This window comes from Ranitomeya variabilis, chromosome 6 (genome assembly GCF_051348905.1).
Source record: "Ranitomeya variabilis isolate aRanVar5 chromosome 6, aRanVar5.hap1, whole genome shotgun sequence".
NCBI classification, from domain to species: Eukaryota; Metazoa; Chordata; class Amphibia; order Anura; family Dendrobatidae; genus Ranitomeya; species Ranitomeya variabilis.
Genome location: NC_135237.1, coordinates 581,892,115 through 581,917,327, shown reverse-complemented (window position 1 = coordinate 581,917,327; position 25,213 = coordinate 581,892,115). Strand labels below are relative to the sequence as shown.

Here is a 25,213-nt window from a genome sequence, read left to right as displayed (position 1 = left end):
CCCTCTTCAGGTCACCACAGATTGTGGGGACATCTCCTGTGTACAGTGCCCTCTTCAGATCACCACAGATTGCGGGGGCATCTCCTGTGTACAGCGCCCTCTTCAGATCACCACAGATTGCGGGGCATCTCCTGTGTACAGCGCCCTCTTCAGATCACCACAGATTGCGGGGGCATCTCCTGTGTACAGCGCCCTCTTCAGGTCACCACAGATTGCGGGGGCATCTCCTGTGTACAGCGCCCTCTTCAGGTCACCACAGATTGCGGGGGACATCTCCTGTGTACAGCCCCCTCTTCAGGTCATCACAGATTGCGGGGCATCTCCTATGTACAGCGTCCTCTTCAGATCACCACAGATTGCGGGGGCATCTCCTGTGTACAGCGCCCTCTTCAGGTCACCACAGATTGCGGGGCATCTCCTGTGTACAGCGTCCTCTTCAGATCACCACAGATTGCGGGGCATCTCCTGTGTACAGCGCCCTCTTCAGGTCACCACAGATTGCGGGACATCTCCTGTGTACAGTGCCCTCTTCAGGTCACCACAGATTGCGGGGCATCTCCTGTGTACAGCGTCCTCTTCAGATCACCACAGATTGCGGGGGCATCTCCTGTGTACAGCGTCCTCTTCAGATCACCACAGATTGCGGGGGCATCTCCTGTGTACAGTGTCCTCTTCAGGTCACCACAGATTGCAGGGATATCTCCTGTGTACAGCGTCCTCTTCAGGTCACCACAGATTGCGGGACATCTCCTGTGTACAGTGCCCTCTTCAGGTCACCACAGATTGCGGGGGCATCTCCTGTGTATAGCGCCCTCTTCAGGTCACCACAGACTGTCCCTTGGGTTCAGAGCTGGGAGCGGGCTGGGCTGTTCCAGTACTTCTATTAATGGACAGCATAGTACCTCAGCAGTTAGCACTGTTGCCTTGAAGCTCTAGGGTCCTAGGTTCAAATCCCATGAAGGATAACATCTGCAAGGAGTTTGTATGTTCTCGTGTTTGTGTGGATTTCCTCCCATAATCCAAATGCTAATAGGGGATGTAGATTTTGAGCCCCAATGGGGACAGAATAATGTCTGTAAAGCTGCAGAAGTAATGGCACAATATAAGCGAGAAATAATTCCATCATCTCTCGTGTAGCCGGTGATTTGGAGGTGTTTAGGGTCGTAGTCACTGAGAGGTGAAATTCCTCCTCATCTTCAGCTTTTTAGCAGAGGCCGGAAGGTTCTGATGTAAAATGTTCTATTTGTTCTGTCCATAATCCCCTCCCCCTTGGCTAAAGCCCCAGAGCACAATGCTGCCACCACCATGCCTCACTGTGGGGATGGAGGTCTTGTGATTATGCGTAGTGTTGGATTTACACCTTCTGGGATTATGGCCACAGAGTTCACCCTCTGTCTCATCAGACAGAGTACGTTTCCTGCTTCTGGCTGATGTGATGGAAGATTTGGAAGAATATTGCGGGGCCTGGTTGTTGGCATTAGGAAAATGCTTCCGAATTTCCCCTGACCGTACAGGTCAGACATATGAAGAATACGGGAGATTGTAGTCACATGTAGGACACAACAAGGACTGGTCATAAATTCCCGCAGCTCCCTTAATGTTGCTGTCGGGCTCCAGGGACAATTTTCTTCTAGTCTTAATTTTCGAGGGACGTCCAGTTCTCTGTAATGTTGCTAAGTTGCCAGATTTCAGCTCCTTATTGATGATGTCTTCACACTGTCCATGTTAAATCTGATACCTGGGAAATTATTTTGTCCCTTCTCCTGACTGACAACTTTCCACACGGAGATCCTTTGCTGTGTTGTCAGTTGTTTACGGTTCAGGAAATGTCAGGAAAATCCTCCGAGAGCAGCACCACTTTCTCAGGGGTCAATCAGAATCGCTGTAAATGAAGGATGCTGAGGGCTGACTACTATATAACATGGAGGAAATGTGAATGGCTGATTCTGAACACACCCACATCCCCAGTTATAAGAGGATGTGCACACTTATGCAACTGCATTATTTTAGGTTTCTTGTTTTTTATTGTCTCAGAAAGATTTCAGTTTGTTTTTCACTGGATATGAACAGATTATGGGCTACACTAGGTTAAAAAGTTCTGAAATAATTCTTCATTTACTAAATCTGGCCTTTTTCCAGAGGCGTGTACACTTTATATAACCACTGTAGGGCTGTTTTGTAATATTATTACAGGTGTCCTAATCTCAGGTCCTCACCATAATTTCTGTGACTGAGATCATCCTCACTTCTGTTTTTCAGACTTTCTCAGGTTTCTGACTTCTCCCTGCATCACTGGAATGATCACATCCCATTTGTTCTTCAGGTAATGCTGTATGCCACCCCCTCTCATTGTACTTGCCCTGTGCCTTCTCATCTCGCCCCCTCATAGCACCTCCCTCGTGCCTTCTTATCTCCCCCTCTAATTATACCTCCCCTGCGCCTTCTCATCTCGCCCCCTCTCATTGTACCTCCCCTGCGCCTTCTCATCTCGCCCCCTCTCATTGTACCTTCCCCGTGCCTTCTCATCTCGCCCCCTCATAGCACCTCCCTCGTGCCTTCTCATCTCGCCCCCTCATAGCACCTCCCTCGTGCCTTCTTATTGTTGAGGGACGAGCTAAAGTGATCCTTCACGGTTAACTCTGTGATTTCCAAATTAATTTACAGGGCATTGCCTGCAACTGAAAATGACCAGACGGAGACGTGTGCCTCTGTATGGGGGATTGAGCAGATCTCTGGCCCCCGTTTATTGTGTCATCTTTTTTCATAATCATAGAAATTAAACTTCAACCAATCAACATAAGAACACGCTCACAGTTCTTAACCTATAAGAATGCAGGAAAAACTTAACCCATGAGGATACAGAAAAAACAGAAACTACATATGGTCGTGTCTTCTTGGCATAGAAAAAGCATACCAACTGATGCCTCAGAGTCTTGTATAGCGATACACCCCCGAGTCATTATCTGGCTCGAGTTAGAACACTCAAGGTCTTAATACCAATTATGAACCATAGCCTAGTTGAATAACAGGCTTGTGAATAACAAGATAAAGTTACTTCATAGCAGCTATAACCTTTTACCTAATTAAATAACAGAATTTATCTATAAGCAACAAGAAAATTGAGTCAAAAGCACAAAATGGAGAATCTTTCTTAATTTGCTCCTTCACATTATCTCCCCCTCTAATTGTACCTCCCCTGCGCCTTCTCATCTTGCCCCCTCTCATTGTACCTCCCCCGCGCCTTCTCATCTCGCCCCCTCATAGCATCTCCCTCGTGCCTTCTCATAGCACCTCCCTCGCGCCTTCTTATCTCCCCCTCACATTGTACCTCCTCCGTGCCTTCTCATCTCGCCCCCACATAGCACCTCCCTCGCGCCTTCTTATCGCCCCCTCTAATTGTACCTCCCCTGCGCCTTCTCATCTTGCCTCCTCATAGCACCTCCCTCGCCCCCATCATTGTACCTCCCCCGTGCCTTCTCATCTCACCCCCTCTCATTGTACCTTCCTCACGCCTTCTCATCTCGCTCCCTCTCATTGTACCTCCCCGTGCCTTCTCATCTCGCCCCCTCATAGCACCTCCCTCGCGCTTTCTCATCTCGCCCCCTTTCATTGTACCTCCCTTGCGCCTTCTCATCTCGCCCCCTCTAATAGTACCTTCCTCGCGCCTTCTTATCTCGCCCCCTCTCATTGTACCTTCCATGTGCCTGCTCATCTTGCCCCCTCTCATTTTACCTTCACCGTGCCTTCTCATCTCGCCCCCTCTCATTGTACCTCCCCTGCGCCTTCTCATCTCGCCCTCTCTCATTGTACCTTCCCCGTACCTTATCTCGCCCCCTCTCATTGTACCTCCCTCGCGCCTTCTCATCTCGCCCGCTCTCATAGTATCTCCTGTTGTGAATTCCGTTCTCGGACTCCCTCCTGTGGTCATGAATGGTACTTTGGTTAGTTCTGCTCTTGGACTCCCTCTGGTGGCTTTGAGCGGAACTGCTGGTCTCTGAGGTTTGCTTTCTCAGCTGACCTCGTTTACTGTTAGGCTGGCTTCCCTATTTAACTCTACTCAGATCGTTACTTCATGCCAGCTGTCAATGTATCAGTATTGGTTCAGATCTCTCTTGGACTTCTCTGAGGACCTGTCTACTCCAGCAGAAGCTAAGTCTTTGCTAGTTCATTTGTTGTTACTGCTTCCTGAATATATTTCTTAGTACTGCTAATTTCTAGTCCAGCTTGCTATCATGATATTCCCTTGCTAGCTGGAAGCTCTGGGGTGCAGAGTGGCACCTCCACACCGTGAGTCGGTGTGGGGAGTCTTTTTGCTTACTCTGCGTGTTTTTTGTAGTCTTTTGTGCTGACCGCATAGTTCCCTTTACTATCCTCTGACTGATTAGTGAAGTCTGGTCTCCTTTGCTAAAACCTGTTTCATTCCTGTGTTTGTGACTTTCCTCTTAACTCACAGTCAATATATGTGGGGGACTGCCTTTACCCTTGGGGAATTTCTCTGAGGCAAGGTTAGGCTCTTTTTCTATCTTTAGGGGTAGTTAGCTCTTAGGCTGTGAAGAGGCGTCTAGGGAGAGTTAGGTACGCTCCACGGCTATTTCTAGTGTGTGTGATAGGAGTAGAGTTTGCGGTCAGCAGAGTTCCCACTTTCCCAGAGCTTGTTCCGATTACTAGTTTACTCATCAGGTCATTCCGGCTGCTCCTAACCACCAGGTCCATAACAGTACAGCTGGCCAACAAAGTGTTAATGCATCTCAAAAGAGGGATAAGAGAAGTTCTGAACCCATTTTTTTTTCTTTGCAGTGTGTTTTGTCTCTTTTCCCCTTAATCTCTGGGTGGTTCAGGACTCAGGTGTAGATATGGATATTCAAGGTCTGTCCTCTTGTGTGGATCATCTCACTGCAAGAGTACAAAGCATTCAAGATTATGTAGTTCAGAATCCGATGTTAGAGCCTAGAATTCCAATTCCTGATTTGTTTTCTGGGGATAGATCTAAGTTTCTGAATTTCAAAAATAATTGTAAACTGTTTCTTGCTTTGAAACCCCGCTACTCTGGTGACCCCATTCAGCAAGTAAAAATTATTATTTCTTTGTTGCGTGGCGACCCTCAAGACTGGGCATTCTCCCTTGCGCCAGGAGATCCTGCATTGCTTAATGTAGATGCGTTTTTTCTGGCGCTTGGATTGCTTTATGACGAACCGAATTCAGTGGATCAGGCAGAGAAAATCTTGCTAGCTTTGTGTCAGGGTCAGGATGAAGCAGAGATATATTGTCAGAAGTTTAGAAAATGGTCTGTGCTTACTCAATGGAATGAGGGTGCCCTGGCAGCAATTTTTAGAAAGGGTCTTTCTGAAGCCCCTAAGGATGTTATGGTGGGATTCCCCACGCCTGCTGGTCTGAATGAATCAATGTCCTTGGCCATCCAAATTGATCGGCGTTTGCGTGAGCGCAAAATTGTGCACCATTTGGCGGTGTCCTCTGAGCAGAGGCCTGAGCTTATGCAATGTGATAGAACTTTGACCAGAACTGAACGGCAAGAACACAGACGTCAGAATAGGCTGTGTTTTTACTGTGGTGACCCCATTCATGCTATCTCTGATTGTCCTAAGCGCACTAAGCGGTTCGCTAGGTCTGTCACCATTGGTACTGTTCAGCCTAAATTTCTTTTGTCTGTTACTCTGATTTGCTCTTTGTCATCCTACTCGGTTATGGCATTTGTGGATTCAGGCGCTGCCCTGAATTTGATGGACTTGGAGTTTGCCAGGCGCTGTGGTTTTTTCTTGGAGCCTTTGCAGTATGCTATTCCATTAAGGGGAATTGATGCCACGCCGTTGGCCAAGAATAAACCTCAGTACTGGACTCAGTTGACCATGTGCATGGCTCCTGCACATCAGGAAGATATTCGCTTTTTGGTGTTTGTATAATTTGCATGATGTGGTCGTGTTGGGTTTGCCTTGGCTACAGGTTCATAATCCAGTATTGGATTGGAAATCAATGTCTGTGTCTAGTTGGGGTTGTCAAGGGGTACATGGCGATGTTCCGTTGGTGTCAATTTCTGCTTCCACTCCTTCTGAAGTCCCTGAGTTTCTGTCGGATTACCAGGATGTATTTGATGAGCCCAAATCCAGTGTCCTACCCCCTCATAGGGATTGTGATTGTGCTATAAATTTGATTCCTGGTAGCAAGTTCCCTAAGGGACGACACTTCAATTTATCTGTGCCAGAGCACGCCGCTATGCGGAGTTATATAAAGGAGTCCTTGGAGAAAGGGCATATTCGCCCGTCTTCATCACCGTTGGGAGCAGGGTTCTTTTTTGTGGCCAAGAAGGATGGTTCTCTGAGACCCTGTATAGATTCCCGCCTTCTCAATAAGATCACGGTCAAATTTCAGTACCCTTTGCCTCTGCTGTCTGATTTGTTTGCTCGGATTAAGGGGGCTAGTTGGTTCACCAAGATAGATCTTCGAAGGGCGTATAACCTTTGCGTATTAAACAGGGCGATGAATGGAAAACAGCATTTAATACGCCCGAGGGCCATTTTGAGTACCTGGTAATGCCATTAGGGCTTTCAAATGCTCCATCTGTGTTTCAGTCCTTTATGCATGACATCTTCCGAGAGTATCTGGATAGTTTCATGATTGTATATTTGGATGATATTTTGGTCTTTTCAGATGATTGGGAGTCTCATGTGAAACAGGTCAGAATGGTATTCCAGGTCCTTCGTGCTAATTCCTTGTTTGTGAAGGGGTCTAAATGTCTCTTCGGAGTTCAGAAGGTTTCCTTTTTGGGCTTCATTTTTTCCCCTTCTACTATCGAGATGGACCCTGTTAAAGTTCATGCCATTTATGATTGGAAAAAATCATGTACCAAACCCCATACAATCTTTATTATTAAAATGGAGGGCAAACCATGCCACCAAGAAGTGACCAAACCACAACAAAAACAAAAACGTGTTCCACCCAGTTAAGAACTATGGGGTATAGCTAGCAGTCCCTACTCCGGTTCCTAGATGATAGCTGCCTGCCGGCGGAGGTTGGCACCCTAGGGGGGAGCGTAATGGTGCCCCCGCTCCTCGATGACTGACCCTAGTGGCCCTGATGGACCCTACAACCTCTGGTGAATCCCACTACCCGTAGGCTAAAGGACCACTAATTCTAAACAGACAACAACTCTTCTAAGGAACGCTAGCACCCATAGATATTAAAAACAATATGAACACATGAGGACCAGACCGGTGATAAAATTGGAGAGTCTGAGCAGATGTAAGTACCTCTCTTTGGTGGCTATTTGGCAGGTATGCCCCTAACACTCAGAGCTGGGGCTATCAGTGGAAGCCAAAAGAAAGATCCATATGCTGAACACCAAATGTGTAAAAACAGGATACACTAATACTCGCTTGTCCAGTGTGTGTGTCAGCACAATCCGGATCAACCTATATCACCGCACTTCTAATATCAGTGCATAGCCCGCACGTGCTTAAGGCCACCAACTTTAATCCAGTATAAAAAGATTCACATTTATGATTGGACTCAACCTACATCTGTGAAGAGCCTCCAGAAATTCCTGGGCTTTGCTAATTTTTACCGTCGCTTCATCGCTAATTTTTCTAGTGTGGTTAAACCTTTGACTGATTTGACAAAGAAAGATGCTGATGTGGTGAATTGGTCCTCTGTGGCCGTTGAGGCTTTTCAGGAGCTAAAACGTCGTTTTTCTTCGGCCCCTGTGTTGCGTCAGCCAGATGTTTCGCTCCCTTTTCAGGTCGAGGTTGATGCTTCTGAGATTGGAGCAGGGGCTCTTTTGTCTCAAAGAAGTTCTGATGGCTCGGTGATGAAGCCATGTGCCTTCTTTTCTAGAAAGTTTTCGCCTGCTGAGCGTAATTATGATGTTGGCAATCGGGTGCTGCTAGCTATGAAGTGGGCATTCGAGGAGTGGCGACATTGGCTTGAGGGAGCCAAGCACCGCGTGGTGGTCTTGACGGATCACAAAAATCTGACTTATCTCAAGTCTGCCAAGCGGTTGAATCCTAGACAGGCTCGATGGTCGCTGTTTTTCTCCTGTTTCGATTTTGTGGTCTCATACCTTCCAGGTTCTAAGAATGTGAAGGCGGATGCCCTTTCTAGGAGTTTTGTGCCTGATTCTCCGGGAGTCCCTGAGCCGGCTGGTATTCTCAAAGAGGGGGTAATTCTGTCTGCCATCTCCCCTGATTTGCGGCGAGTGCTGCAGGAGTTTCAGGCTGATAGACCTGACCGTTGTCCAGCGGAGAAACGGTTTGTCCCTGATAGATGGACTGGCAGAGTTATTTCTGAGGTTCATTGCTCAGTGTTGGCTGGTCATCCTGGGATTTTTGGGACCAGAGATTTGGTGGCTAGGTCCTTTTGGTGGCCTTCCTTGTCTCGGGATGTGCGTTCTTTTGTGCAGTCCTGTGGGACTTGTGCTCGTGCCAGTGGGTTGCTTTTGCCCTTGCCAGTCCCGAAAAGGCCTTGGACGCATGTTTCCATGGATTTTATGTCAGATCTTCCTGTCTCTCAAAGGATGTCTGTCATCTGGGTGGTTTGTGATCGCTTTTCTAAGATGGTCCATTTGGTACCCTTGCCTAAATTACCTTCCTCCTCTGATTTGGTGCCATTATTTTTTCAACATGTGGTTCGTTTGCATGGCATTCCGGAGAACATTGTGTCGGACAGAGTTTCCCAGTTTGTCTCTAGGTTTTGTCGGTCCTTTTGTGCTAAGATGGGCATTGATTTGTCTTTTTCTTCGGCTTTCCATCCTCAAACAAATGGCCAAACCGAACGAACCAACCAGACTTTGGAAACCTATCTGAGATGCTTTGTTTCTGCTGATCAGGATGATTGGGTGACCTTCTTGCCATTGGCTGAGTTCGCCCTTAATAATCGGGCTAGTTCGGCTACTTTGGTTTCGCCTTTTTTTTGCAATTCTGGTTTTTATCCTCGTTTTTCTTCGGGGCAGATTGAGCCTTCTGACTGTCCTGGTGTGGATTCTGTGGTGGACAGGTTGCAGCAAATTTGGACTCACGTAGTGGACAATCTGACGTCCCAGGAGAAGGCTCAACGTTTCGCTAACCGCCGTCGTTGTGTTGGTCCCCGACTTCGTGTTGGGGATTTGGTTTGGTTGTCTTCTCGTTATGTTCCTATGAAGGTTTCTTCTCCTAAGTTTAAGCCTCGTTTCATTGGTCCTTATAAGATTTCTGAAATTCTCAACCCTGTCTCATTTCGTTTGGTCCTTCCAGCTTCTTTTGCCATCCATAATGTGTTCCATAGGTCGTTGTTGCGGAGGTACGTGGCGCCTATGGTTCCCTCCGTTGATCCTCCTGCCCCGGTGTTGGTTGAGGGGGAGTTGGAGTATGTGGTGGAAAAAATTTTGGATTCTCGTATTTCGAGACGGAAGCTTCAGTACCTGGTTAAGTGGAAGGGCTATGGTCAAGAGGATAATTCCTGGGTTGTTGCCTCAGATGTCCACGCTGCCGATTTAGTTCGTGCTTTTCATTTGGCTCGTCCTGATCGGCCTGGGGGCCCTGGTGAGGGTTCGGTGACCCCTCCTCAAGGGGGGGGTACTGTTGTGAATTTCGTTCTCGGACTCCCTCCTGTGGTCATGAATGGTACTTTGGTTAGTTCTGCTCTTGGACACCCTCTGGTGGCTTTGAGCGGAACTGCTGGTCTCTGAGGTTTGCTTTCTCAGCTGACCTCGTTTACTGTTAGGCTGGCTTCCCTATTTAACTCTATTTAGATCGTTACTTCATGCCAGCTGTCAATGTATCAGTATTGGTTCAGATCTCTCTTGGACTTCTCTGAGGACCTGTCTACTCCAGCAGAAGCTAAGTCTTTGCTAGTTCATTTGTTGTTACTGCTTCCTGAATATATTTCTTAGTACTGCTAATTTCTAGTCCAGCTTGCTATCATGATATTCCCTTGCTAGCTGGAAGCTCTGGGGTGCAGAGTGGCACCTCCACACCGTGAGTTGGTGTGGGGAGTCATTTTGCTTACTCTGCATGGTTTTTTGTAGTCTTTTGTGCTGACCGCATAGTTCCCTTTACTATCCTCTGACTGTTTAGTGAAGTCTGGCCTCCTTTGCTAAAACCTGTTTCATTCCTGTGTTTTTGACTTTCCTCTTAACTCAGTCAATTTATGTGGGGGGCTGCCTTTACCTTTGGGGAATTTCTCTGAGGCAAGGTTAGGCTCTATTTCTATCTTTGAGGGTAGTTAGCTCTTAGGCTGTGAAGAGGCGTCTAGGGAGAGTTAGGTACGCTCCACGGCTATTTCTAGTGTGTGTGATAGGAGTAGAGTTTGCGGTCAGCAGAGTTCCCACTTTCCCAGAGCTTGTTCCGATTACTAGTTTACTCATCAGGTCATTCCGGGTGCTCCTAACCACCAGGTCCATAACAATCTCCCTCGCGCCTTCTCATCTCGCCCCCCCTCTCGTACCTCCCCTGCGCCTTCTTAACTTGCCACCTCTCATTGTACCTTCCACGTGCCTGCTCATCTTGCCCCCTCTCATTGTACCTTCCCCGTGTCTTATCTCGCCCTCTCTCATTGTACCTTCTCCATGCCTTCTTATCTCGCCCTCTCTCATTGTACCTTCCCCGTGCCTTCTTATCTCGCCCCCTCTCATTGTACCTTCCCTGTGCCTTCTCATCTCGCCCCCTCTCATTGTACCTTCCCCGTGCCTTCTCATCTTGCCCCCTCTCATTGTACCTCCATTTCGCCTTCTCATCTCGCCCCCTCTCATTGTACCTCCCCTGCGCCTTCTCATCTCGCCCCCTCTCATTGTACCTTCCCCGTGCTTTCTTATCTCTCCCCCTCTCATAGCATCTCCCTCTCGCCTTCTCTCGCCCCCTCTCATTGTACCTCCCTCGCTCCTTCTCATCTCGCCCCCTCATAGCACCTCCCTCGCCCCCATCATTGTACCTCCCCCGTGCCTTCTCATCTCACCCCCTCTCATTGTACTTTCCTTGCGCCTTCTTATCTCGCCCCCTCTCATTGTGCCTTCCATGTGCCTGCTCATCTTGCCCCCTCTCATTCTACCTTCACCGTGCCTTCTCATCTCGCCCCCTCTCATTGTACCTTCCCCGTGCCTTATCTCGCCCCCTCTCATTGTACCTTCTTATCTCGCCCCCTCTCATTGTACCTTCCCCGTGCCTTCTTATCTCACCCCCTCTCATTGTACCTTCCCTGTTATGGACCTGGTGGTTAGGTGCACCAGGAATGACCTGATAGTTAAACACGGAATCAGGACGAGCTCTGGGGAAATGGGAACCCTGCTGACCGCAAACCCTACTCCTGTCAACACAACTAGAAACAGCCGTGGAGCGTGCCTGACTCTGCCTAGACGCCTCTTCACAGCCTAAGAGCTAACTACCCCTAAAGAAAGGAAACAAAGCCTTACTTGCCTCAGAGAAATTTCCCCAAAGGTAAAAGCAGCCCCCCCACAAGTATTGACTGTGAGATAAGAGGAAATCACAAACACAGGATGAAATAGGTTTTAGCAAAGAGAGGCCAGTCTAACTAAACAGATTGAGGATAGAAAAGGGATCTTTGCGGTCAACACAAAAAGCTACAAAAACCACGCAGAGTGTGCAAAAAATACCCCCGCACCGACTCACGATGCGATGGTGCCACTCTGCACCCCCAGAGCTTCCAGCTAGCCAGGTAGTTTCATGATAGCAAGCTGGACTAGAACTTAGCAAGAAAAACCATATGTAACAAATGAACAAGCAGGAACTTAGCTTGTGCTGGAGTAGACAGGTCCTCAGAAAGATCCAGGAGAGATCTGAACCAGTACTAGAACATTGACAGCTGGCATGGAGTAACGATCTGAGTGGAGTTAAATAGAGAATCAGCCTAGCCCCAAACGAGGGCAGCTGGAGAAGGAATCTCAGAACCAGCAGCTCCACTCACAGCCACCAGAGGGAGTCCACGGACAGAACTCACCGAAGTACCATTCATGACCACAGGAGGGAGTTCGAGAACGGAATTCACAATAGTACCCCCCCCTTGAGGAGGGGTCACCGAACCCTCACCAGAGCCCCCAGGCCGATCAGGACGAGCCAAATGAAAGGCACGAACTAAATCGGCAGCATGGACATCAGAGGCAACAACCCAGGAATTATCCTCCTGACCATAGCCCTTCCATTTGACCAAGTACTGAAGTTTTCGTCTCGAAATACGAGAATCCAAAATCTTCACCACATACTCCAACTCCCCCTCGACCAACACCGGAGCAGGAGGATCAATGGAGGGAACCATAGGCGCCACATATCTCTGCAGCAACGACCTATGGAACACATTATGGATGGCAAAAGAAGCAGGAAGGGCCAAACGAAATGATGCAGGATTAAGAATTTCAGAAATCCTATAAGGACCAATGAAACGAGGCTTAAACTTAGGAGAGGAAACCTTCATAGGAACATAACGAGATGATAACCAAACCAAATCCCCAACACGAAGTCGGGGACCAACACGGCGACGGCGGTTAGCGAAACGTTGAGCCTTCTCTTGGGGCAAGGTCAAATTGTCCACCACATGAGTCCAAATTTGATGCAACTTGTCCACCACAGAATCCACACCAGGACAGTCCGAAGGCTCAACCTGCCCTGAAGAAAAACGAGGATGAAAACCAAAATTACAAAAAAAAGGCGAAACCAAAGTAGCCGAACTGGCCCGATTATTAAGGGCGAACTCAGCTAATGGCAAGAAGGTCACCCAATCATCCTGATCCGCAGAAACAAAGCATCTCAGATAAGTTTCCAAAGTCTGATTGGTTCGTTCGGTTTGGCCATTTGTCTGAGGATGGAAAGCCGAAGAAAAAGACAAATCAATGCCCATCTTAGCACAAAAGGACCGACAAAACCTTGAAACAAACTGGGAACCTCTGTCAGACACGATGTTCTCCGGAATGCCATGCAAACGAAACACATGTTGGAAAAATAATGGAACCAAATCAGAGGAAGAAGGCAATTTAGGCAAGGGTACCAAATGGACCATTTTAGAGAAGCGATCGCAAACCACCCAGATGACTGACATCCTTTGAGAAACAGGAAGATCTGAAATAAAATCCATGGAAACATGCGTCCAAGGCCTTTTTGGGACCGGCAAGGGCAAAAGTAACCCACTGGCACGAGAACAGCAGGGCTTAGCCCGAGCACAAGTCCCACAAGTCTGCACAAAAGAACGCACATCCCGCGACAAGGAAGGCCACCAAAAGGACCTAGCCACCAAATCTCTGGTACCAAAAATCCCAGGATGACCAGCCAACACCGAACAATGAACCTCAGAGATAACTCTATTAGTCCATCTATCAGGGACAAACAGTTTCTCCGCTGGACAACGGTCAGGTCTATCAGCCTGGAACTCCTGCAGCACCCGCCGCAAATCAGGGGAGATGGCAGACACAACTACCCCCTCTCTGAGAATACCAGCCGGCTCAGGAACCCCAGGAGAATCAGGCACAAAACTCCTTGAAAGGGCATCAGCCTTCACATTCTTAGAACCCGGAAGGTACGAAACCACAAAATTGAAACGGGAGAAAAACAGCGACCAACGAGCCTGTCTAGGATTCAACCGCTTGGCAGACTCGAGATAAGTCAGATTCTTGTGATCTGTCAAGACCACCACGCGATGCTTGGCTCCTTCAAGCCAATGTCGCCACTCCTCGAATGCCCACTTCATAGCCAACAACTCCCGATTGGCAACATCATAATTACGCTCAGCAGGCGAAAACTTTCTCGAAAAGAAAGCGCATGGCTTCATTACAGAGCAGAAACCAAGAAAAAAACCTTCACTAGAAGACCAAGAATGCTTATAAAATATAATAAAGTTTATTGAAGACAAACATACATAAATATAAAAACATGATAATGGCCACCAGTGCAGAAAAAGATGGTGGGACAACACGGGTCAGACTCAGTAATAGTTTATATAATATAATGTACATACTATTATTGCACAGCCCAGGGTGATATATTCATAATAAATAACCGTAAACAAAGTACATAATGAAAGGTAATAAAGTGCAGCCGTGCAATAGTGCAAGTGCAATGTTAAGCTTAATCTATACTAGTGCAATGTAATGCACAAATTATACTAGAAGGCACTACAACCTGGGCTGGAAGATCTAACACAGAAACAATTCAAAATATATACACTTTAAACATAAATAAATGAACGGTATATAGGTATAGTTACCACAAGAGTAGACCCGGGGACCCACCACACCCGACGCGCGTTTCGCATGGAAATGCTTCGTCCAGGGGTGGTTGGGTACTGGCCAGGGGGGATTTTTATATCGGTCATGACCAATGGCAAAAGAAAAACAATCAATAGTAAGAGCCGGCACCTGGGAGCGCGAAGGTACGCGTATATGAAGAGTGAAACCGGAAATAGCAGCCGGAAGAAGAAACCAGCGCGGGGAAGATGACGCAAGTGAATGTAGCAACGGTTGCTACAACAATAGACACCGCGTATCCAAAGGCAGACAGTATTGTAACATTAAGGCATAGAAGACATCATATAGCCCAAGCTGTCCGTAACAGAAGTACCAAAGGTGCAAAACACTCAAGAGGAGCGTACAGAAAATACAATACAGGGCGCATGCGCGTAAATGGCTGAGTGCCGACAATAGAAGAGGCGTCCTAGATAACTGCACAAGGCGCATGCGTATAGAAGACTGCCAAGTGATGGACAAAGCGATGGACAAAGTGCTACCGCATAAGAACGCAAGCGCAGAGATAAGCGGCACACAACATACTAACAAAAAAGGCGCAGGCACAGGGATTTTTAATAAAGTTATTTCTTTTTTATTTTGTGGTTCTGACTATGGCTATATGATGTACAATACTGTCTGCCTTTGGATACGCGGTGTCTATTGTTGTAGCAACCGTTGCTACATTCACTTGCGTCATCTTCCCCGCGCTGGTTTCTTCTTCCCGCTGCTATTTCCGGTTTCACTCTTCATATACGCGTACCTTCGCGCTCCCAGGTGCCGGCTCTTACTATTGATTGTTTTTCTTTTGCCATTGGTCATGACCGATATAAAAATCCCCCCTGGCCAGTACCCAACCACCCCTGGACGAAGCATTTCCATGCGAAACGCGCGTCGGGTGTGGTGGGTCCCCGGGTCTACTCTTGTGGTAACTATACCTATATACCGTTCATTTATTTATGTTTAAAGTGTATATATTTTGAATTGTTTCTGTGTTAGATCTTCCAGCCCAGGTTGTAGTGCCTTCTAGTATAATTTGTGCATTACATTGCACTAGTATAGATTAAGCTTAACATTGCACTTGCACTATTGCACGGCTGCACTTTATTACCTTTCATTATGTACTTTGTTTACGGTTATTTATTATGAATATATCACCCTGGGCTGTGCAATAATAGTATGTACATTATATTATATAAACTATTACTGAGTCTGACCCGTGTTGTCCCACCATCTTTTTCTGCACTGGTGGCCATTATCATGTTTTTATATTTATGTATGTTTGTCTTCAATAAACTTTATTATATTTTATAAGCATTCTTGGTCTTCTAGTGAAGGTTTTTTTCTTGGTTTCTATATATGGTATCCTTCATGACCCCCGTAAGGGATATTATTCGGTGTTTTCTTTCTTTTTTTCATTACAGAGCAATCAGAACTTCTCTGAGACAAAACAGCCCCTGCTCCAATTTCAGAAGCATCAACCTCGACCTGAAAAGGGAGCGAAACATCTGGCTGACACAACACAGGAGCCGAAGAGAAACGACGTTTCAACTCCTGAAAAGCCTCAACGGCTGCAGAGGACCAATTCACCACATCAGCATCCTTCTTGGTCAAATCAGTCAATGGTTTAACAACACTAGAAAAATTAGCGATGAAGCGACGGTAAAAATTGGCAAAGCCCAGAAATTTCTGAAGGCTCTTCACAGATGTAGGCCAAGTCCAATCATAAATAGCTTGGACTTTAACAGGATCCATCTCGATAGTAGAAGGGGAAAAAATGAAGCCCAAAAAGGAAACCTTCTGAACTCCAAAGAGACACTTAGATCCCTTTACAAACAAGGAATTAGCACGAAGGACCTGGAACACCATTCTGACCTGCTTCACATGGGACTCCCAATCATCCGAAAAGACCAAAATATCATCCAAATATACGATCATGAATCTATCCAGATACTTTCGGAAGATGTCATGCATAAAGGACTGAAACACAGAGGGAGCATTAGAAAGGCCGAATGGCATCACCAGGTACTCAAAATGGCCCTCGGGCGTATTAAATGCTGTTTTCCATTCATCGCCCTGTTTAATACGCACGAGATTATACGCCCCTCGAAGGTCTATCTTGGTGAACCAACTAGCCCCCTTAATCCGAGCAAATAAATCAGACAGTAGAGGCAAAGGGTACTGAAATTTGACCGTTATTTTATTAAGAAGGCGGTAATCTATACAAGGTCTCAGAGAACCATCCTTCTTGGCCACAAAAAAGAACCCTGCTCCCAATGGTGACGACGACGGGCGAATATGCCCTTTCTCCAAGGACTCCTTTATATAACTCCGCATAGCGGCGTGTTCTGGCACAGACAAATTGAAAAGTCGTCCCTTAGGGAACTTGCTACCAGGAATCAAATTAATAGCACAATCACAATCCCTATGAGGAGGTAGGGTACTAGACTTGGGCTCATCAAATACATCCCGGTAATCCGACAAAAACTCAGGGACTTCAGAAGGAGTGGAGGAAGAAATTGACAATAATGAAACATCCCCATGTACCCCTTGACACCCCCAACTGGACACCGACATTGATTTCCAATCCAATACTGTATTATGGACCTGCAGCCATGGCAAACCCAACACGACCACATCATGCAGATTATGCAACACCAAAAAGCGAATATCCTCCTGATGCGCAGGAGCCATGCACATAGTCAACTGGGTCCAGTACTGAGGCTTATTCTTGGCCAAAGGCATAGCATCAATTCCCCTCAAAGGAATGGGATGCTGCAAGGGCTCCAAGAAAAAACCACTGCGCCTGGCAAACTCCAAGTCCATCAAATTCAGGGCAGCGCCTGAATCCACAAATGCCATAACAGAATAGGATGACAAAGAGCAAATCAGAGTAACGGACAGAAGAAATTTAGGCTGTACAGTACCAATGGTGACGGACCTAGCGAACCCCTTAGTGCGCTTAAGACAATCAGAGATAGCATGAGTGGAGTCACCACAGTAAAAACACAGCCCCTTCTGACGTCTATGTTCTTGCCGTTCAGCTCTGGTCAAAGTCCTATCACATTGCATAGGCTCAGGCCTCTGCTCAGAGGATACCGCCAAATGGTGCACAGTTTTGCGCTCACGTAAGCGCCGATCGATCTGTATGGCCAAGGACATTGATTCATTCAGACCAGCAGGCGTGGGGAACCCCACCATAACATCCTTAAGGGCTTCAGAAAGACCCTTTCTGAAAATTGCTGCCAGGGCACACTCATTCCACTGAGTAAGCACAGACCACTTTCTGAACTTCTGGCAATATACCTCCGCTTCATCCTGACCCTGACACAAAGCCAGCAAAATTTTCTCTGCCTGATCCACAGAATTCGGTTCATCATAAAGCAAACCCAGCGCCAGAAAAAACGCATCTACATTACGCAATGCAGGATCTCCTGGCACCAGGGCGAATGCCCAGTCTTGAGGGTCGCCACGCAACAAAGAAATAATGATTCTTACTTGCTGAATAGGGTCACCAGAAGAGCGGGGTTTCAGAGCAAGAAACAGTTTACAATTGTTTTTGAAATTCTGAAATTTAGATCTATCCCCAGAAAACAAATCAGGAATTGGAATTCTAGGCTCCAACATAGGATTCTGAACTACATAATCTTGAATGTTTTGTACCCTTGCAGCGAGTTGATCTACACTAGAGGACAAACCTTGAATGTCCATATCCACACCTAAGTTCTGAACCACCCAGAGTTTAAGGGGAAAAGAAAGGCAAAACACACTGCAGAGAAAAAAAAAAAATGGTCTCAGAACTTCTCTTTTCCCTCTATTGAGATGCATTAACACTTTGTGGGCCAGCTGTACTGTTATGGACCTGGTGGTTAGGTGCACCAGGAATGACCTGATAGTTAAACGCGGAATCAGGACGAGCTCTGGGGAAATGGGAACTCTGCTGACCGCAAACCCTACTCCTATCAACACAACTAGAAACAGCCGTGGAGCGTGCCTGACTCTGCCTAGACGCCTCTTCACAGCCTAAGAGCTAACTACCCCTAAAGAAAGGAAACAAAGCCTTACTTGCCTCAGAGAAATTTCCCCAAAGGTAAAAGCAGCCCCCCCACAAGTATTGACTGTGAGATAAGAGGAAATCACAAACACAGGATGAAATAGGTTTTAGCAAAGAGAGGCCAGTCTAACTAAACAGATTGAGGATAGAAAAGGGATCTTTGCGGTGAACACAAAAAGCTACAAAAACCACGCAGAGTGTGCAAAAAATACCCCCGCACCGACTCACGATGCGGTGGTGCCACTCTGCACCCCCAGAGCTTCCAGCTAGCCAGGTAGTTTCATGATAGCAAGCTGGACTAGAACTTAGCAAGAAAAACCATATGTAACAAATGAACAAGCAGGAACTTAGCTTATGCTGGAGTAGACAGGTCCTCAGAAAGATCCAGGAGAGATCTGAACCAGTACTAGAACATTGACAGCTGGCATGGAGTAACGATCTGAGTGGAGTTAAATAGAGAATCAGCCTAGCCCCAAACGAGGGCAGCTGGAGAAGGAATCTCAGAACCAGCAGCTCCACTCACAGCCACCAGAGGGAGTCCACGGACAGAACTCACCGAAGTACCATTCATGACCACAGGAGGGAGTTCGAGAACGGAATTCACAACACTTCCCCGTGCCTTCTTATCTCGCCCCCTCATAGCACCTCTCTCGCGCCTGCTCATCTCCCTCCCCTCTCATAGTACCTTCCCTGTGCCTTCTTATCTTGCCCCCTCTCATAGTACCTTCCTTGCATCTTATCTCGCCCTCTCTCGTACATTCCTTGCATCTTATCTTGCCCCCTCTCGTACCTCCCCTGCGCCTTCTCATCTTGCCCCCTCTCATTGTACCTTCCACGTGCCTGCTCATCTTGCCCCCTCTCATTGTACCTTCCCCGTGCCTTCTTATCTCACCCTCTCACATTATACCTTCCCCATGCCTTCTTATCTCGCCCCCTCTCATTGCACCTCCCTTGCGCCTTCTCATCTCGCCCCCTCTCATTGTACTTCCCCTGCGCCTTCTCATCTCGCCCCCTCTCATTGTACCTTTCCCGTGCCGCCTTATCTCGCCCCCTCTCATTGTACCTCCCTCGCGCCTTCTCATCTTGCCCCCTCCGCTTCGCTTCTCCCCCGCGCCTTCTCATCTGGTCCGCTCCCCACCGCCTTCTCATCGCACCTCCACCACGCCTTCTCATCGCACCTCCACCGCACCTTCTTATCCCTCATCTTCCCACCCCCTCCACATCACATCTCCCCTTCTCCTTCTCATCCTGCCTCCTCTTCTCATCTAATTTCCCCTGCGCCTTCTCATCTGGCCCGCTCCCCATTGCCTTCTTATCCCTCCTCATCACACCTCCCCTGTGTATTCTCATCCAACCCCCTCCTCATCGCATCTCCACCGCGCCTTCTCTACCGGCCTACTCCCCAGTGCCTTCTCATCACACCTCCACTACGCCTTCTTATCCCGCCCCCTCCTCTTTTAGAATAAATCTACTTCTGTTTCTGATACCTGCCTTTTTCTCGCTTTCTCTCTCGTCTCTGCCCACCTCTCTCAACTCCGCCCGCGTCTCTCACTCTGTGTCTCTCACCTCCACCACACGTCTCTCACTCTCGGGGTGTCTCTCTATTCTGCCCCCTGTCTCACTCTCTGTGCCTCTCGCCTCCACCCCGCGTCTGTCACTCTCGGTGTCTCTTGCCTCCGCCCCGCGTCTGTCACTCTCGGTGTCTCTTGCCTCCACCCCGCGTCTGTCACTCTCGGTGTCTCTTGCCTCCACCCCGCGTCTGTCACTCTCGGTGTTTCTCGCCTCCACCCTGCGTCTGTAACTCTGTTTCTCTCACCTCCGTCACTCTCGGTGTCTCTCGCCTCCACCCCGTGTCTGTCACTCTCGCCTCCGCCCCGCGTCTGTCACTCTCGGTGTCTCTCGCCTCCGCCCCGCGTCTGTCACTCTCAGTGTCTCTTGCCTCCACCCCACGTCTGTCACTCTCGGTGTCTCTTGCCTCCATCTCGCGTCTGTCACTCTCTGTGTCTCTCGCCTCCACCCTGCGTCTGTCACTCTGTTTTTCTCACCTCCGTCACTCTCGGTGTCTTTCGCCTCCACCCCGCGTCTCACTCTCGGTGTCTCGCCTCAGCGTCTCACTGTCTCGTCTCCCACTTTCAGTGTCTCACCTCCTCTCTGTAACTCTCACTCTCTTCTGTTTTGCAGAGTCTCGTCTCATTCTGCCCGCTGCTTACTGCTCTCACACTGTCTCACTGCAGTAAGGTGACAGCGGACGCTCTGGTGTCTGTGGGTGAAAGTTGCCCTCATCTCACCTCCCTCAATTTACAGGACTCTGAGGTGAGTGCACAGTACGTGAATCATCGTGTAAGGGCCTTCAGGGGTTTGATGCAGGCGCTTCTCTCTGGGTGGAGTGCACGTGTGGTGTTGTGGGATGTGTTGTGGGGTGCAGGTGTGGTATGTTGTGCGCACTCCACCCTAGGTGTGATATTGTGGGGTTCAGGTGTGGTAGGTATTTGTTGTGCTGTGGGGTGCAGGAGTGGTAGATTACAAGCGCTCCACCCTAGTTGGTGTGGTGTTTTTGGGGTGCAGGAGTGGTAGGTTGTGAGCGCTCCACCCTAGGTGTGGTGTTGCAAGGTTCAGGAGTGGTAGGTTGCGGTTGCTTCATCCTAGGTGTGGTGTTGCGGGTTGCAGGCGTGGTAGGTTGCTGGCACTCCACCCTAGGTGTTGTGTTGCGGGGTGCAGGAGTGGTAGGTTGCTGGCACTCCACCCTAGGTGTTGTGTTGCGGGGTGCAGGAGTGGTAGGTTGCGGGTGTTCCACCCTAGGTGTTGTGTTGTGGGATGCAGGTGTGGTAGGTTGCTGGCGCTCCACCCTAGGTGTTGTGTTATGCAGGTGTGGTAGGTTGCTGCCGCTCCACCCTAGGTGTTGTGTTGCGGGGTGCAGGAGTGGTAGGTTGCTGGCGTTCCACCCTAGGTGTTGTGAGATGCAGGTGTGGTAGGTTGCTGGCGCTCCACCCTAGGTGTTGTGTTATGCAGGTGTGGTAGGTTGCGGGCGTTCCACCCTAGGTGTTGTGTTGTGGGGTGCTGTGAGTGGACTTTCAGTGACATGTAACTGTCTCTGCAGGTGGCCAGTAAGGCTGTGTCTCGCTTTTTGGAGGTGCGCGGCTCCAGTCTCCGCTGCTTGTTTTTGTCCGTCAGCTACCAAACTAATAACATCCTGAGCCTGCTCACGGTGAGGCCTCTTCGGACTATCACTTCCATTCTCCTCCCTGTTCCCAGTGAGTATACCGCCCGACCCCTGTATTACTAATGGCGTTTGTGTCTCCTGTCAGAGTGGCTCCTGCCCTGAACTTAGGGTGTTGGAAGTAAACCAGGGGGTGACGATGGTGCAGGTCTGGGCCGAAGGTCTCCAAGGCTCATGTCCGAAGCTGGAGGTATTGTCGTCGCCCCATAATGTGGGACTTTCTGAGACATTGTGCCTGTTAGTTCCAAATTAAATAGTAATTCACAAACGTGCACGGAAGAGACACGCTGATACATTGAGCATCAAAGCAGATCTCGCTTTATTACCCATAACATCATCTTATATAGCTTATTAGTATTCATGTAATGTAACAATATAATTGGCCCATCTTATCTCTAAATATATGTGGGCATTAGCATACATACGTCTCATTGGCTAAAGCTGATTCTGTCTGCACCCAACTGAATAGTTTAGGCGTGCTTCCTCTTAGTTTCCTTTCTCCCACTTTCCTATGTTTTCTCAAAGTCCCTTAGACAAAGCCATTCCTGAGGGACCTCTGTTATCTCACACACCGTCACACGCCATCTAGCAGAAGAGAATATGTGTAGAATGTCCTCAGTAGAGTCAGGATAGATAAATACAACTGCTCTCACGGTACGGAGGGTCCGGCTGCGCTACAGGACCCTGTGCCCGCTGAATATCTGCCGTCTCCGTACCACCCTCAGGTGCTGCGGCTGCTGAATTGCACCTTTCATCTGAATTTCCGCTCATCTCAAGAGGGTCCTGGGTTCTGCCATCTCCAGGAGCTGTGTCTCGCCACCTCCACCTACTCCAACATTACCGACGCTGATGTCAAGAGACTCCTGAGAGACTGCACCAGTGTGAGGGTGCTGGACCTGCGTGGCTGCAACAGAGTCAGCCCAGAGGGCATCGCTGACCTGCCGTGCAAGGGTGAGGGCCCCTCGGCATCATTTCTGGGGTTATAGATTGTAAGATGGCACTGGGAACGACAGAACAGCTGGTGATTAGGGGGTTAATGCACCAGTGTGCAGTCTCACCCCCCCCCCCATAACCTTCCCACATACACCAGTGTGCAGTCTCACCCCCCATAACATCTCCACATACACCAGTGTGCAGTCTCACCCCCCATAACATCTCCACATACACCAGTGTGCAGTCTCACCTCCCATAACATCTCCACATACACCAGTGTGCAGTCTCACCCCCCCATAACCTCCCCACATACACCAGTGTGCAGTCTCACCTCCATAACATCTCCACATACACCAGTGTGCAGTCTCACCTCCATAACCTCCCCACATACACCAGTGTGCATTCTCACCCCCATAACATCTCCACATACACCAGTGTGCAGTCTCACCTCCATAACATCTCCACATACACCAGTGTGCAGTCTCACCCCCCATAACATCCCCACATACACCAGTGTGCAGTCTCACCCCCCATAACATCTCCACATACACCAGTGTGCAGTCTCACCTCCATAACATCTCCACATACACCAGTGTGCAGTCTCACCCCCATAACATCCCCACATACACCAGTGTGCAGTCTCACCTCCCCATAACATATCCACATACACCAGTGTGCAGTCTCACCTCCATAACATCTCCACATACACCAGTGTGCAGTCTCACCCCCCATAACATCCCCACATACACCAGTGTGCAGTCTCACCTCCCATAACATCTCCACATACACCAGTGTGCAGTCTCACCTCCCCCATAACATCTCCACATACACCAGTGTGCAGTCTCACCCCCCCCATAACCTCCCCACATACACCAGTGTGCAGTCTCACCCCCCATAACATCTCCACATACACCAGTGTGCAGTCTCACCTCCATAACATCTCCACATACACCAGTGTGCAGTCTCACCCCCCATAACATCTCCACATACACCAGTGTGCAGTCTCACCTCCAAAACATCCCCACATACACCAGTGTGCAGTCTCGCCTCCCCATAACATCTCCACATACACCAGTGTGCAGTCTCACACCACCCATGGACGTTGGCACGTGGTGGTCCACTGACAATGCATCCACTCTGTGGCCTTTAGCTCCTATTGTCTCTCCATGCTTATTTAGTGCCTGCTGGAGGAATATGGTTATCTGTTGGGCACAGTGATCTTTCTCCATTGCTGTGTACAGTTGGGTCTCCGGACCTCACCTGCTGTGTACTTGCAGATCTGGAGAGCCTGTATCTAGGCATGTACTGCTTCTCATCGAGTTTGGTGCTGTACCATACTGGCTTCTCCACAATCACCAGGCGATGGCGGCACAGTCTGCAGGAACTGGATCTGACAGGGCTGAGCTTCAGTGTCAGTGAACTAAGAGAATCCCTGGGCATCCTCACAGAAAATGGGACCAATGACACCCTAAAGTCTCTGGTCCTCTCGGGGACTAAGGTCTCGGGGGCCACCGTCAGGTGACGAGCATTACTTATTTTGTGTACTGTGCCGCCACTCCCTGTGCTGACACTGTTTTCCCTCTGCAGAGACGTGCTGTCTGGCTGCCGAGCGCTCACACATCTGGACCTCTCGTCATGTCGTAATGTACCCCGAGGCTTGAAGCGTGCTTACCAAGGCCGGGAGAGTGTCCTCCAGTGTCTGGACATGTTATCCAGCAGAATGCAGGAGGATAGCCCGGAGTGACCCGCTACGAGAGACACCGCTATTTTACATTATAGATTGGATGTTTTACTTTCTACTGATGTAAATCGGATTGTTTCTCTGGATGGGAGAGAGTCACATTTCTGTAATAAATTCTGAGAAGTTTTTGCTACTTTGTGGCAGTTTTCATTGTGTTTTCTCACACCACAGATGCATTGGAATGAGGCCTGCGCTGTGTGACGACTAGCCCTGAAAGGGGGTGGCCGTAACTCGTATCGGTCAAACCTGGTGACAGGTTGCCTTTAATACTACTCAGACAACACAGAGTGAGGGTAAAACAGTATGGCAATACTTTATTGAACAACAAAACAGGCAGATAACACATAGAACAGTCCCAGCAAAATACCCAAGGTGGTGCACTTTAGTCTCACCCTTCCGCTCAATCCCCGGGATAAGTGCAGCTGTGACTGTAGAGCTTCCAGGGCCGACTACCCCACCCATGGCACACACAGAGAGGGGGTTACGGCAAGCTTAGGAAGGTGACAGTCCATTCAGGTATAAGGCCAGTTGACCCGAGGGTCACAACCTGGCTTCTCTGAACATCTCCATGGAGCCAGGCGACCAGCAGGTCACATTCCTGGCCCCACAAACGTATCCATGGGACTGAGGCAACCGGTGGGTCCAAATCCTCACTACCCCAAATGTATCCATGGATTTACGATGGTCAATGGAGCAGATCTGTATTCTTCCAACCGAGGTCATGGTCTCTAAGCTGGCATTCTGAATAATGACAAATCTGTGTCCCTCATGATGGAGCCATGATATCTTGGCTACTGTCCTGTAGGGAGTCTCTAGTTCTTTTTGAATGTCTTGACTGATTCTTTGTGTCTTGTTACAGAGGCTTCTAACCTCTTTTTATAGTTTACACCTCTCCTTCACCAAGTATTCACAAGTAAAGGGGAAGAATAGTGGTAAGACCAACTCGGATTGTTTGATTATGTAATCTATTTGCATAGTTTTGCCTCCTCTATTTTGCAAGTCAACAAATTGGCTGGCCTGGATAATGTGTAATCAACATATCAGCAGACATCATTGTTCTAT

At 48.5% G+C, this 25,213-nt stretch overlaps 1 protein-coding gene across 5 annotated transcripts in view; it reads left to right on the top strand.

The window, feature by feature from the left end:
- Positions 1-24,284, top strand: part of FBXL6 (F-box and leucine rich repeat protein 6) — a 140,642-nt gene extending 116,358 nt beyond the window's left edge. For 4 of the 5 annotated variants that reach the window (XM_077271585.1, XM_077271584.1, XM_077271583.1 and 1 more), the window contains 7 exons: positions 2,260-2,323; positions 20,442-20,573; positions 21,358-21,465; positions 21,566-21,667; positions 22,203-22,428; positions 23,688-23,928; positions 23,998-24,284. In XM_077271585.1, coding sequence (XP_077127700.1) covers positions 2,260-2,323; positions 20,442-20,573; positions 21,358-21,465; positions 21,566-21,667; positions 22,203-22,428; positions 23,688-23,928; positions 23,998-24,154 — 1,030 coding nt within the window. In that variant the 3' untranslated portion in view covers positions 24,155-24,284. The remainder of the gene's footprint in view (positions 1-2,259; positions 2,324-20,441; positions 20,574-21,357; positions 21,466-21,565; positions 21,668-22,202; positions 22,429-23,687; positions 23,929-23,997) is intronic. The other variant, XM_077271586.1, reaches the window with a different exon arrangement.
- The last annotated feature ends 929 nt before the right edge of the window (positions 24,285-25,213 follow it).